At 43.1% G+C, this 13,565-nt stretch overlaps 1 protein-coding gene across 6 annotated transcripts in view; it reads right to left on the reverse strand.

Moving 5' to 3' along the window:
- The window catches only part of LOC140727541 (cell adhesion molecule DSCAM), a 779,430-nt gene that overhangs the window by 304,837 nt on the left and 461,028 nt on the right, over nucleotides 1–13,565 (reverse strand). For all 6 annotated transcript variants that reach the window (XM_073045003.1, XM_073045002.1, XM_073045004.1 and 3 more), the window contains 2 exons: nucleotides 8,221–8,367; nucleotides 453–731 (listed from right to left, as the gene is read on the reverse strand). In XM_073045003.1, coding sequence (XP_072901104.1) covers nucleotides 453–731; nucleotides 8,221–8,367 — 426 coding nt within the window. The remainder of the gene's footprint in view (nucleotides 1–452; nucleotides 732–8,220; nucleotides 8,368–13,565) is intronic.

The following is a 13,565-nucleotide window of genomic DNA, read 5'->3' on the forward strand; positions in this document are numbered from 1 at the left end:
TCACTTTAGTCACCTATCCTGCTGAGCTGCCCCAATAATGATCTGACTTGGAGGGGAGTGTACAGTTTATAGTGTCCTGTTGCAGCCGTAGCCCTCATTCTTAGTGTTAGAGGCTGTGGGTCTGGGAGGATCCGCGCGTGTGGCTGACATGATTGCCTTTACAGATGGTAGTCATGGTCACAATTGGTTGAGAAGGTGATTGGTAGATGGGGTGCCCAGTCAGAAAGATTGCTTTGCTCTGAATGATGGGGTGAATGCATTTTCAAAAAGCCAGCACACTACGACTGTTTGGCTCACGGTGAAGCTCAGAAGACACTGTGAAGGAGGAGATGCTATGGAAAATGGTGCCCAGTCTAAGAACAGTATCCTAGGATTCCCTGGCATCAGTGACTCTCCCTTATAATGATGGCGGCTGGGACACAAAGGGAGGGGGGAGCACGCCTTTCACTCACGTTTGACATTCAGGCGGCCAACGACCTCCGCGTTCCCGAAACTGTTCCAGACCTCGCAGATGTAGTTCCCGGTGTCCGCAGGGACGGCCTTCACGATGAGCAGTCCGATGACAGTCTGCCGGAACCTGCTGTCCCGTTCCAGGGGGGCATTGTCCTTTACCCAGCGGTACTTGGGCGGGGGCTGGCCTGAGGCTTTACAAGGTAACACAATCCGCTGGTCCGCCATGACCACCCGGTGGCTAAACCCGTCCAGAATCGTTGGAGCAGAGTTGACTGGATCTGTTGGGAAATCCAGAGTCACAATTTTACTACTGATGCTAACTTTGCTATCAATTAACAACCTCTACTCAAAGCAAGGGAGAGGGGGATGTCATCTTCTGAGGAGAGAGAAAGAGTTAATGCTTCAGGTTAAAGATTGTTCATCTTCCACAGTTTTCTGTTTTTACAGAGTCATAGAAATGTAGAGGGACACAATATGGAAACAGGCCATAGGAAACCTTTGGGATGTAGGAGGAAGCCACAGAAACCAGAGGTCCACTGCGGAGATTCGAGAGATTGCAGATGCTGGAATCTGAACAACACACAAAGAATTACGTCAACCTCCAGAGCACTCCCTCCCCCTACCAGCCCTTTGTGTGTTATTCTAGCCCACCAAGTTCATATCAACCATCTACTGTACTCATCCCATTTTACTCTCCACTCTCCCATTCCCATTAAACCCCCACCACACAATGGGGACCACTTTCACAACGCGCAGCCCTGTTGCAGTTCTATAACGCTCTGGTTAGACCACACTAGGAGTACTGTGCTCAGCTCTAGTCACCTCAGTATAGGAAGGATGTGGAAGCTTGCAGAGGAGATTTGCCAGGATGCTGCCTGGATTAGAGAGCATGTCTTATGAGGGTAGGTTGAGCAAACTGGGGTTTTTCACTTTGGAGCAACGGAGGATGAGAGGACAGTTGGTAGAGGTATACAAGATGATAAGAGGTGTAGATAGAGTAGATAGCCAGAAACTTTTTCCCAGGCGAGGGGGCATAACTTTAAAATGTTTGGAGGAAAGTTGGGTGGGGGGGGATGTCCGAGGTAGGGTTTTTTCCCCCACAGTGAGTGTCAGGCACACAGAATGCACTGGCAGCAGCTGCGGTAGTGGCAGGTACATTAGGGACGTTAGCGGACTCCTAGGTAGGCACATTGAAAAATGGAGGGCTACGTAGGGGTGAAGGGTTAAGGTGGATCTTGGAATAGGCTAGAAACTCGGAACAGCATCGTGGGCTGAAGCACCTGTACTGTGCTGTTGTGTTCTGTGTTCCAGCTGAAGTTTACAATGGTGATTTAACCTATCAACCTGCACAGCTTTGGGATGTAGGAGGAAGCCACAGAAACCAGAGGTAACCCAGAAAGATGTGGGGAATACAGTACCCAAGGTCAGGATTGAATCTGGGTCTGTAGTACTGTGAAACAGTGACTGTACTCTTTGCAATACCTGAGCTCAATTCAAACTTGACCATATCTATTTTTGTGTGACTATTTTACTGGTATCTAATATGTTCTTGCGATCTTATACGTGTTATATGTGTTTTGTGCTGTGTATGACTGTTGGTACTATGTTTTGTACCTTGGTTCCAGAGTAACACTGTTTTGTTTGGCTGTATTCATAGGTAGTCATGTATGGTTGAAAGACAATTAAACCTGAACTTGAATATACTGATGCTATCCAGCTCCTACTGTCACGGACTCTTCAGATAAGTGCGGAACTCCAGAGAGTGTCAGGCCTCAGCGCTCTGATGCACTGAACCTCACTCGATTGTTTTATTTAGAACTTGTTAAGTGACTGGTTTAATCATTAAACTTTTCTTGTGTTTTTCATGCTGCTTACTTTTTTGAATACGGGTTCCTTGTGCATCCCGTTTTTAGTATATTGATTTTTAAATGGTGCTATGTGCACTATCTAAGTTCGTCACATCTAGTCTTCATCATTGAGTCCTGATTTTGGGTTCCGAATGAGCAGACTGTCTGTGTAATCTGACCCTCTTGAGTAAGTACACTCTAAGTTAGTAGTCGCCAACCAGTTGATCGCGATCGACCGGTCAATCTTTCAGATTTTCCCAGTAGATCCCGAAAAAAATGAAAAATAAATATACAAATACATTATGCCTGATAAACATTTTGATGCAAATATATAGTAACTTCTACTTTGAAACAGGACCACTTGACAACTTCATGCCCAAAAGGAACAACTTTATCTAGGACGGTAGAATGATATTCGTATGCAGAAGTTTTCACTAATGTGCACCGGGCTGAAAAGAGCGGAAGGAAAACCCCACAACCCTGGAAACAATCTCTCTTACAAACAGTTTTCCGTATTGGGAGTATTGCTATATTACCACGATCCTAATTGGTATTAACTTATCTTTATGATACTCACATTACAACCCTTCTCCCCCTTTAAATTCCAACATTCCCCAAATGTACAAGAAATGGGAAACAAAAACAGTGGTGTCATTAGCTTGCGTACCCCTGAAACTTATACTAGTGTCTAAGTAAGTTTACCAATACCAGGAAAGGTGAGGAGCTAAAATCGGGGCTGAAGGCCAAGCAAACATGCTGCTCAGAGGACGTGGATCGACAGTGTTAAAGGACTTGTCACTCTGTGAATATTTTTTCACAACAGTTTGATGAATCCTTGGACGTAATGCAAACAGCTCAGCTTGTTTTTTTTTATCAGAATGGTTTTCCAGGATTTTATAAAAAAGGAGGACTTCCTCACTCTTTTGCACTTAAAGGAGAGAACAAAAGATGGGGCCCCAGCAAGGAACAGTGTGCGCATTGGTTTTTATAGCCGTAATGACCCCGATTTTCACAACTTCCTGGATTATCAGTGTGATTCATCAGCAGCCCTTGGCTGGGAAGGTCGTGGACTTTTCTCATGTAATGACACTGGTGGTCAAAATGATAAACTTGATTCGAGCAAAAGCGCTTCAGCACCGCATATTCAAGGCGTTATTGGATGAGCTCGATGCCGCTATGGCCTGTTTGATATGCTAGTTACAGTGTTTTCTTGGTTGAATTAATTTGAAAGTTTGACAAAAGCATTTTATGTAATTAAAATACAATTAGCCCAGATAAAGGGCCTCAAGTTGGAAGTACAATCCGAGCTGTTTTTTCTCTGAACGATTTAGTAGGTCGATCTTGCCTTTCACTGAGGCGGAGGTAGGGGATCTTGGGCTTAAAAATGTTGGTGACCACTACTCCAATTCGCATCATTACTTTCAACCTTTGAGTCTCGAGTTTACTTCACTCCTTGGTTCACCTAGTTACTGACCTCCAGGCAGAATACGAACCATCTACCACCACCCTTTGCCTTCTGTGGGCAAGCCAATTCTGGATCCACAAAGCAAGGTCTCCTTGGATTCCATGCCTCATTACTTTCTGAATGACCCTTGCATGGGGAACCTTAACTAATGCCTTACAAATGCAGTGTCCATATACACTGCATCCACCTTCATCAATCTGTTTTGTTACATCCTCAAAGAATTCAATCAGGCTTCTAAGGCACGACCTGCCCTTGACAAAGCCATGCTGACTATCCCTAATCAGATTATGTCTCTCTAAATGCTCTTAAATCCTACCTCTTACGGTCTTCTTCAACAACTTGCCCACCACTGAAGAGGATACAAGTTCCTAAATTACGTCTCAACTAGCCATTCATGACTATGGTCCTGGATGGGAAATCATTGGGACCTGGACAAATTTCTTATCTTTCCTTTCCTCTCGGGTTAATGATTGGTATGCACGAGGAGATGATTTGATTCCACCCTATTCATTCTCCAGATATTCCTCTAGTCCTTGGTTACCCATGGTTCCTTTTCCATAATCCGTGTATTAATTGGTCTTCTGGTACCGTTCAGGTTTGGTCAAACTTACGGCAGAATAATTATCTTTCTAAAATTTCTCAGGTACCAGACAATGTTTCTGACATGCCAGCCTGAGTTTCTGAGATACCCGTTGTGAATTATACCGAGTCATCAGTCATAAGTCCCAAGTTGCCTTCTGACTCCTCTGTTGGCCTAGAGTGCCTCCAGGATATTCCAACTTGTTGGAGGTAAGAAGAGAGCCACAATGCTTCCTCCACATAGAGACTATGACTGCGCTATCGACTTGCTTCCAGGTACTTGTCTTCCCCGGGAAAGGCATTATGCTTTATCCATTCCCGAGAGGCAAGCCATGGATGACCATGTTAAGGAGGCTTTGGCATCCGGGTTTATTCAACTGTTCACTTAACCTGCTGGTGAGGGAATTTTCTTCATATCAAAGAAGGACGGTGAACAAAGACCAGGTATTGATCCCAGGGGTCTGAATAAGTTTACTATTCTGAACTAATATCCACACCCTCTTATGAAACAGCATTCAAATTATTACAGGGAGCAACAGTCTTCTTGAAACTTGGCAACCAAAATGCCTACAACCTTATCTGGATTTGAGAGGAGATGAATGGAAGATGGCCCTCAAAACTCCCACTGGACACTACGAGTATCTGGTGATGATATTTGCCTTAGTGAACATCCAGTTTATCAGCATTGTAATCCGAGAAATGCTCAATCGCTTTGTGGTTGTTCATTTGGACAATATTCTTATTTTTTTCACGATCACTTCAGAACATGTCCAACATGTACAGAGTATTCTCCAAATTCTATTGGAGAATCAACTTTTTGTAAAACTTGAGAAGAGCAAATTCCACATCCCTTTGATTTTTCATTTCATTTTCAACTACAATCTACAGATGGACCGTGAGAAGACCCAAACAGTACAGAAATGGCCACACCTACATCAGTTAAACAGCACCAACGCTTCTAGGGTTTGAAATTCCTATCATTGCTTCATTTGCAACTTCAGTTCTATCGCAGCTACACTTACTAAACTCACTAAAAGGTCTGCAGGGTCTTTCCACTGGACTCCAGATGCAGAAGCCACTTTCTGCAATCTTACCACAGCACCTGTACTTGATCCTCCCGATCCAGACCTACCTTTTGTAGTGGAGGTTGATGCCTTAGGCACTGGAGTAGGAGCCCTGCTCTCTCAATGAACCACCTCTGACCAGAAGTTACACCCATGTGCTTTATTTTTCAAACATCTCTCTCCTTCTGAGATGAACTATGACATTGGCGACAGGGAGCTGCTTGCTGTCAAGATGGTGCTTGAAGAATGGAAACATTGATTGGAGAGGTTAAAACATCCCTTTGTGGTTTGGACTGATCATATAAACTATATCCAAGAGGCAAAGAGGCTGAACTCCCAGCAGGCACGTTGGCTATTATTTTTCTACAGGTTTAATTGTATTATAACTTACAGACCTGGTCCCAAGAATCAGAAACCATATGTGCTCTCTGGATAGTTTGATACAGCTGACAAGGAAGGAGTACCAGAGTTCAAGGCTGGTTGTTCCCACGAGATGGGAGATTGATTCTATTGTGCGAAAGTCCCAGGAACAACATGAAGTCAATCCAGACAAGAAGCCTTCCGGTTGTATCTTTGCCGCAGAGGTGATTTGCTCCAAGATTTTGAAATGGGAGCGTGCCTCTAACCCAAGAGCTTCATGTACATTAGTGTTCATTAAGAGGTCATTCTGATGGGCAGACATAACGAAGGGCAACACGGACTACGTTTTGTATGTGGTATGAGTGCCTGAAATAAGGAACCTAGATCACTACCACAAGGTCTCTTACAATCTTTATTTATTCCCACTCATCCCTGGTCTCATATTTCATTGGACTTTATCACTGATCTTCCTCCATCCCAGGAGAATACCTTTATTAAGGTTACGGTGGACCAATTCTCAAAGATATGCCTCTTTGTACTTCTCCTCAAACTTCCCACAGCTTTGAAGACAGCTGAGCTTATGTTACAAAATATCTGCTGGATACACTGCCTTCCCTGGGATATCATCTTGGACCACGGCCAGCAATTCATACCCAAGTTCTGGAAGGCATTTGGTAAACTCATTGGCTGATTGTTGGCCTATCCTTTGGGTTCCATCCACAAACTAATGGGCAAAGAAAGAGTGTGTACAGGATTTGGAAAGATTTCTAAGGTATTTGGTTTCAGGAAATCCAGCCATGTGGAGCAACTATCTTATTTGAGCCCAGATCACACGTAGTAATCTTTTACGCTCCTCCAATGGAGTCTTTCAGCTACAGCCTTCCTTTATTCCCGGGGGCAAGAGTCCAAAGTGGGTGTCCCTGCAGCCATTGAGTTGGTTAAGGAGTACAGGCAGACATGGTCCAAGGCCAGATTAATTTCAATGTTCAACTCCCAACAGCCACAGCTTCAGGCTAATTGTCAAAGGCGACCAGCTCCTTTGTTCTGTCTGAGCCAGCAGGGTTGGCTATCCACCTAACCCTTCCTATCTGGGTGGAATCTCATAAATTGGCTCCTAAATACATCAGTTCTTTTAAAAGTTCTATGAAGAATCAGTCTGGTGTCATGTTTATCACAAACTCTGTGTTTTCACCCTGCCTTTCATGTTTCCCGCCTCAAACCCATATTTTCTGGTCCCTTAGCCCCTGTTTCCAAATCTTCTCCACTTCCTTCTGTTGATGGTCATCAAGAACACAGTTCAGCCACTGCTAGACTCTTTTTTTGTTCATGGTGAAGTACAGTACTTTGTGGACTGGGAGGGTTATGGCCTGGAGGAGAGTTGCTGGGTTCCCTCCAATAATATTTTGGATTCTCCGTTAATTACGGACTATCATAGCAGATATCCAGATCTCCCTGGGCTGTCAGGTGCTGGCCATTGGAAGGGGCTGGGTCTTGTCATAAACTCTTCAGGCCAGCATGGGGTGCCAGAGAGCATTTGGCCTCTGCTCCAACACACTGAATATCACTGATATATTTTAACTAGAACTTGTTAGGCTGGTTTAGTTATTAACCTTTCCTTGAGCTTGAGCTGCACAAGAAACACAAGGAAAGTTTCCCAGCCTATTCCATATTCCCAGAGCACGCTCTCAGTAAAGGGCACACACTGGAATTTAAATCTGATTGCTTTTTGAACAACTCACTGATATTATAATGCATACAATATGTGCAGTCTTGATTACATACCTACAGGAAAGATGTAAACAATGTTGAAAAAGTACAGAGAAAATGTACAAGGATGTTGCCGGGTCTGAGGGACTTGAGTTGTAAGGAAAGATCGAATAGCATAGGACCTTATTCCTTATCATGTAGAAGATTGAGGGGAGATTTGATAGAGGTATGCAAAATTATGATATAGAGTAAACGCAAGCAGCCTTTTTCCACTGAGGTTGAATGAAACGACAATCCGAGCTCATGGTTTAAGGGTGAAAGATGTAAAGTTCAAGGGGAACACAAGGGGAAACTTCTTCACTCAGATGGTCATGAGAGTGTGGAACAAGGTGCCAGAACAAGTGGTACGTGCAAACTCAATTTCAATATTCACACAAAGTTTGCTGAGGTACCTGGATGGTAGGGGTATGGTCCCGGTGCAGTCCGATGGGAGTAGGCAGTTTAAATGGTTTTGATATGGATGAGATGGGCTGAATGGCTTGTTTCTATGCTGTACTATTTTCTATGACTCCATGACATGTACGTCCTGGTTGCTGAGGTGACCAGTCTACTAGTGGCCTCTGACCGTAGCCCTTCTCTCAGTTCTGACATCCTCCTTAGTTGTCACCGTTTGCCCAATACAATATGAAACACGAGGAGCCTTATTAACCGTCAGAGCATGGGAGATTGTGGGGGAGAGGCATACCTGACACAAACAGCCTGGCGCTGTTACTCTGCCGTGTCTCTCCGGTGTATTTGTGCCGTGTGATACAGCGGTAATTGTACAAACCATCCTCATTCTGCACGTCTAATATATACAAGGCTCCAGTAGGCGTGATGTGGAATCTAGATCCTGAAAACAGAACAATTTGAGAGACGATTAATTCTTTCCCTGCCAAGCTCATTATGAAACAATATTACTTTTGTTGAAACACCTGAGCAGCAAAGCTCAATAAAGTACCCAGTTGATTTAAAAATAATGTCATGCCAATTTTTTATTAGTCCCTCATTACAACTGAGTTTTGTTTAGTCTTAAACCAATTGGGTTTTTTTCTGTTTGAATTTGCAGGGTATCATTTAAATGAATTGCTAAAATTTTCTTTCATTTGTTTTTTTTTCATTTGAAGTATCTCTGGAGTAAGTGCAGTGAGATGGATGTAATCCTGGTTCAGGATGCACTCTCATTTCACTGATAGTTCACACAACATTGCCAGGAAGAGTTTAGAACCAGCATTTCTGTTGGCTGAGTAGAGGTAGACCTGTCTTTCTGGTTGTGGAATTACTGGTGGGGTGACAAAGGAGAAGCTTAAGCCCACTAGCAGCTTTACAATGCTAAAAGTTCAGCAAAATTGGGCCAAATTGTAATGGCTACAGCTCATTGCCCAGACTCTCATATTCAGTCCTTATTTCTTCCAGATAGTGATATCTGAGAGGAATAGACCTCTTAATGTCAAGCAAGGAAGTGTTGCAAACCCTGCAAGGCCTTATTGGTGAGAAGACACACTGCTGAAGATCACACTTCCCAGCTGGCCCTCTCCCTTCCCCACATTCCAAAGAGATTGACAACTCTTGGCGTCTGGTAGCACACAGTCTGCCCAACACTCAGAGACATTTAAGAACTATTTAAATTGCTGAAAATGAAAAGAGCAAAACCTTCTTAAATATTGTGGGGGAAAAAACATTAATAATCTAAAAAGTAATAAAAAGCATTGACATAAAATACAATTATTAAAAATTTAAATCAGGGTTTTTTCCTTTATCTCCATTCATCGAGTCAAAATTCAAAGTAAATTTATTATCAAACAATGTACATGTCAGCATATGCAACTCTGAGATTCCTTTTCTTCTGGGCATACTCAACAAATCCATAATAGAATAATAACCATAATAGAATCAATGAAAGACCACACCAACTTGGCTGTACAACCAGTGTGAAAAAGACAACAAACTGTGCAGATACAAAACGAAAGAAATGATAATAATAATAAATAAATAAATAGGCTATAAGTATTGAGAACAGGAGATGAAGAGTCCTTGAAAGTGACTTCATAGGTTGTGTTAACATTTCAATGATGGGCAAGTGAAGTTGAGTGAAGTTATCCCCTCTGGTTCAAGAGGGGGTTGAGAGACAATAACTGTTCCTGAACCTGGTGGAGTGAGTCCTGAGGCTCTTGTACCTTCTTCCTGATGGTAGTAGAGAGAAGAGAGCACGGCCTAGATGGTGGGGGTCCCCAAAGGTGGAGGCTGCAATAGAACTTCATATAGATGCACCAATTGGTGGGAAGGCTTTAGCTGTGATGGACTACATTATGCCATAGAGTTGTACGGTAATACAACATGGAAAAAGGCCCTCCAGCCCAACTGGTTCATGCTGAATGTAGCATCCTCCCTGCTAGTCCCAGTTGCTTACATTTGACCTAAAGCACTTGCCTCCATGTGCCTATCCAAACACAATTTAAATGTTATTATTTTATCTACCTTGGCCACTTACTCTGATAGTTCTTTCTACCTAATCACTATCCTTTGTATAAAGACCTCTCAGTTCTCTGTTTAAGTCTCTCCCCACTTATCTTGTATCTGTACCCTCTAGTTTTGGACTCCCGAACCCTGTGGGAAAGACTATGATTGCCTACCTAATCAATACCCCTCATGATCTTATAATCTTCTACAAGGTCACTTCTCATTATTCTGTGCTCCAAGGAATAAAACCCATTCTGAAGATCTGTTGTGATGTCCCTTATTCCTGCACAAACAAGAGAAAATCTGCAGATGCTGGAAATCCAAGCAACACACACACACACAATGTTGGAGGAACTCAGCAGGCCAGGCAGCATCTATGGAAAAGAGTAAACAGTCAAGTTTCAAGCTGATACCCTTCACCAAGTCCTAAGAATTCCTCCAGTAATTTGTGTGTGTTGCTCCCTTACTCCTGTGCCCAGTCTGCATGGTGTAGGGTCAGAGGTGCAAATCCCAACAAGGATGGGCTCCAGTATTGGGGTCCATCGTGGGACAGGAGCACCAACTTTGCCCTGGAATCTGAGCAGATCTGTGATATGTGAATAGATGAGCAGGAGGGGTCCCTTTAAAAGTACCATCAGTCACAGCCAGTGTGACTCACAACTGCCAAGCAAAACATTCTGAGCATAAAAAGCCAGCTGAGAGAGGAGGATAGTGTTTACATGGCTTCCACAAAGAACTACCCCTGTAGACCAATGAATTCCTTCCCTGCATCAGTTTCAGAACATTTGTTCTAATGGCCCAAAGAATGAATGGAGAAAATATCCTGGAGCCGTAGAAGACTGCAGAAGCTGGAGCACAAACAATCTGCTAGAGGAACTCTTTTGTCCAAGCAGCATCTAAGCGGGGGGGGGGGAAGAAATTATTGACGCACAAAATCAAAACCCTATCAAGACCCTTCTTTGGAAGCTAAAATAAACACTTGCACTCCTTGGAATTTCAAATGAGTAAACTGTAAAATAGGGGAACCGCATAAGGAAAAATCTATCTTTGATACAGATACCTCAAAATAAACCAAACTCATTACAAACAATTCTGGAGAAAATCACATTTGACTCCTGCTGTTCCTTTTACAACATCATGTAATGTAGAATTGTTGTGAATACTACCTAATCAGACAGCCCACAGGATTTGCCTACTTGAGTCGGTTCTCTATGCCTCTCTTGTGCAACTCCCAAACCATCTCAGAATAATTCCTTACTGACCAATAGACAGCAAGTAGTATCAAACACCACTACTGAATATTCGGTAATTTAAAAGAAAATACACAGGCAAGGGAAATTCAAGGCTACAGGCTGTTGCATACAACTCTTAAAATTTTACGCTCAAAGTGAACCGAGCAGCAACCACCTCAATTAACCCAGGTCGCTGTTTGACTCCAAATTCCGAGTGTGTGATGGATATTCACTTTCCAGGGCCCAAGAGGCTTATTGCTAACCTCTGATTTCTAGCACAGCAGCATGGCCTTTCCAAAGGGGCAGGACTGTTTGTGACTTCTAATATTCCTTACTCAGCTTCTTGTTCTAAACAAGAACCAATCCTCAGTTCTTATTGTAAATTGTAAGCAATGATCAGTCTGAGGTAGAAGGGCAGCTTTGCAAACAAACAGCAGTGTCTACAGAGCACAGGCTGCTGGCCCACAGCATGGGGACTGGCTTTTCAAGAAATATGACTTACAAAGTCAAGTGACCATTAGACATTTTCATCTGGTTCAACCAAACATAAGACTATGAGGTAGGACATAAAAAATGATCATTTGAGAGAATTGGAATATAAAAGTAAGGATGTGATTCTAAGACTTCATGAAGTATTGATCAAGCCGCACTTGGAGTGTTGTAAGCAGTTTTGGGCAACTTATATTTTGAAAAGATATGCTGACATTGGACAGTATAACATGTTGACCTATTTCTTTTAAAGCAATGACTCCCCTTAGCACTACGTATGGATCTGTTGTCTATGCATGCGCGTAAGTCACAAGAGAAGATTGAACCAGTGCTATAGGCACCCAAACTGGAAAATGCATTTGAAAGCTACACCCACTAGTTTCTCCCAAACATTGTTACAGCGCTGCACTTACTGAACGCACTGTTACAGACAGGAGCAAAGTGGGAATGGACAGGAAGATCTGAAAAAGCATCCAAGGAAACAAAGAGGCTAATAACATCATCTGATGAACTGCTCACCTACAATGACCCAATCCTGCCCATCAAATCAGTGTGTAATGTGTCCCCTTATAACATTTGAGCCATTTTGTCACACACTATGAAAGATGGATCTGAACATCAGGTTGTGTTTGCCTCCAGATCAGACAAGCGCAGAACTTAACTACGTGCAGATTAACCGAGAGGCCCTTAGTCTAGTATGGGGAATAAGGAAGTTCCATCACTACTTCTACGGACAAAAGTTCACACTAGTGACTGATTATCAGCCCCTTGCATCCATTTTCAATCCTAGGAAGAGAATCCTAGTGATGTCTGCCACCTAGTTACAAAGTTGGGCACTATTCCTAGGAGCTCACTCTAATGACATAGGGTCATGGGTCATGGGTCAAGGGTCATGAACAACACAGCAACACTGTTGGCAACTGAAGAAGAAAAGTCTTCATGCTGTGACCCAGCAGAAGTGTTCCACACTGTAGAGGTGGACCAGTTGCTGGTAACAAATTCTGAAATACAAAGAGAAACAAGAAATAACCCGGCATTGTCAAAAGTCTATGAAATCACCATGCAAGGATGCCCAGCTCATGGTAACTTTGTGTTTCCAGTGTTCTCAGTGAGACAAGACCAATTGTCAGTATGTCAAAGAACGTTGATGTGTGGATCTCGTGTTGTGGTTCCCTCTAAACTGCACACCAGAGTGTTAAAGAATCTGCATGAAGGGTACCTGGGAACAGTCAAGATGAAGAGTCTTGCCCAGAGCTATGTGTGTTAGCTGGGAATAGATAGACAGTTTGAAAACGTGGCCAAAAGCTGTTCGAGATGCCAAAAAGTTCAAAATGCACACCAACAGGCACCATTACACCTGTAGGAGTGGCCCTCATCACCATGGCAAAGAGTACATAATGACTTTTCTGGGCCATTCATGGACTCCATGTTTCCAATTGCTGTGGATGCTCACTCGAAGTGGCCGGAGGTTATACCAATGAAGTCAACCAACTCAGCAAAGAAAGTTTCTGTTCTTAGGAATAACTTTGCCAGAAATGGATTACCTGAACAAATTGTGAGTGACAATGGATCACAATAATGTCAGAGGAGTTCAGACTATTCATGAAGAAAAATGGCATCAGACATTTCAAGTCAGCTCCTGACCACCCAGCAACAAATGGGTTAGCTGGAAGGTTTATCCAAATATTGAAGAAGTCAATGAAAGCAATGGACCAAGGAGGACATTTCTTTACAGCACAAGGTGGAAAATTCCCTTTTTGTGTATCCAAACTCTGTTCATGTGATGACAAATCAAACACCTGCAATGCTGATCATGAGCAGGAATCACAGACCTCCTGAAACCAGATCCACGGAGGGAAGTGCAGAATAA

Source organism: Hemitrygon akajei, chromosome 5, assembly GCF_048418815.1.
Source record: "Hemitrygon akajei chromosome 5, sHemAka1.3, whole genome shotgun sequence".
Taxonomy (NCBI): domain Eukaryota; kingdom Metazoa; phylum Chordata; class Chondrichthyes; order Myliobatiformes; family Dasyatidae; genus Hemitrygon; species Hemitrygon akajei.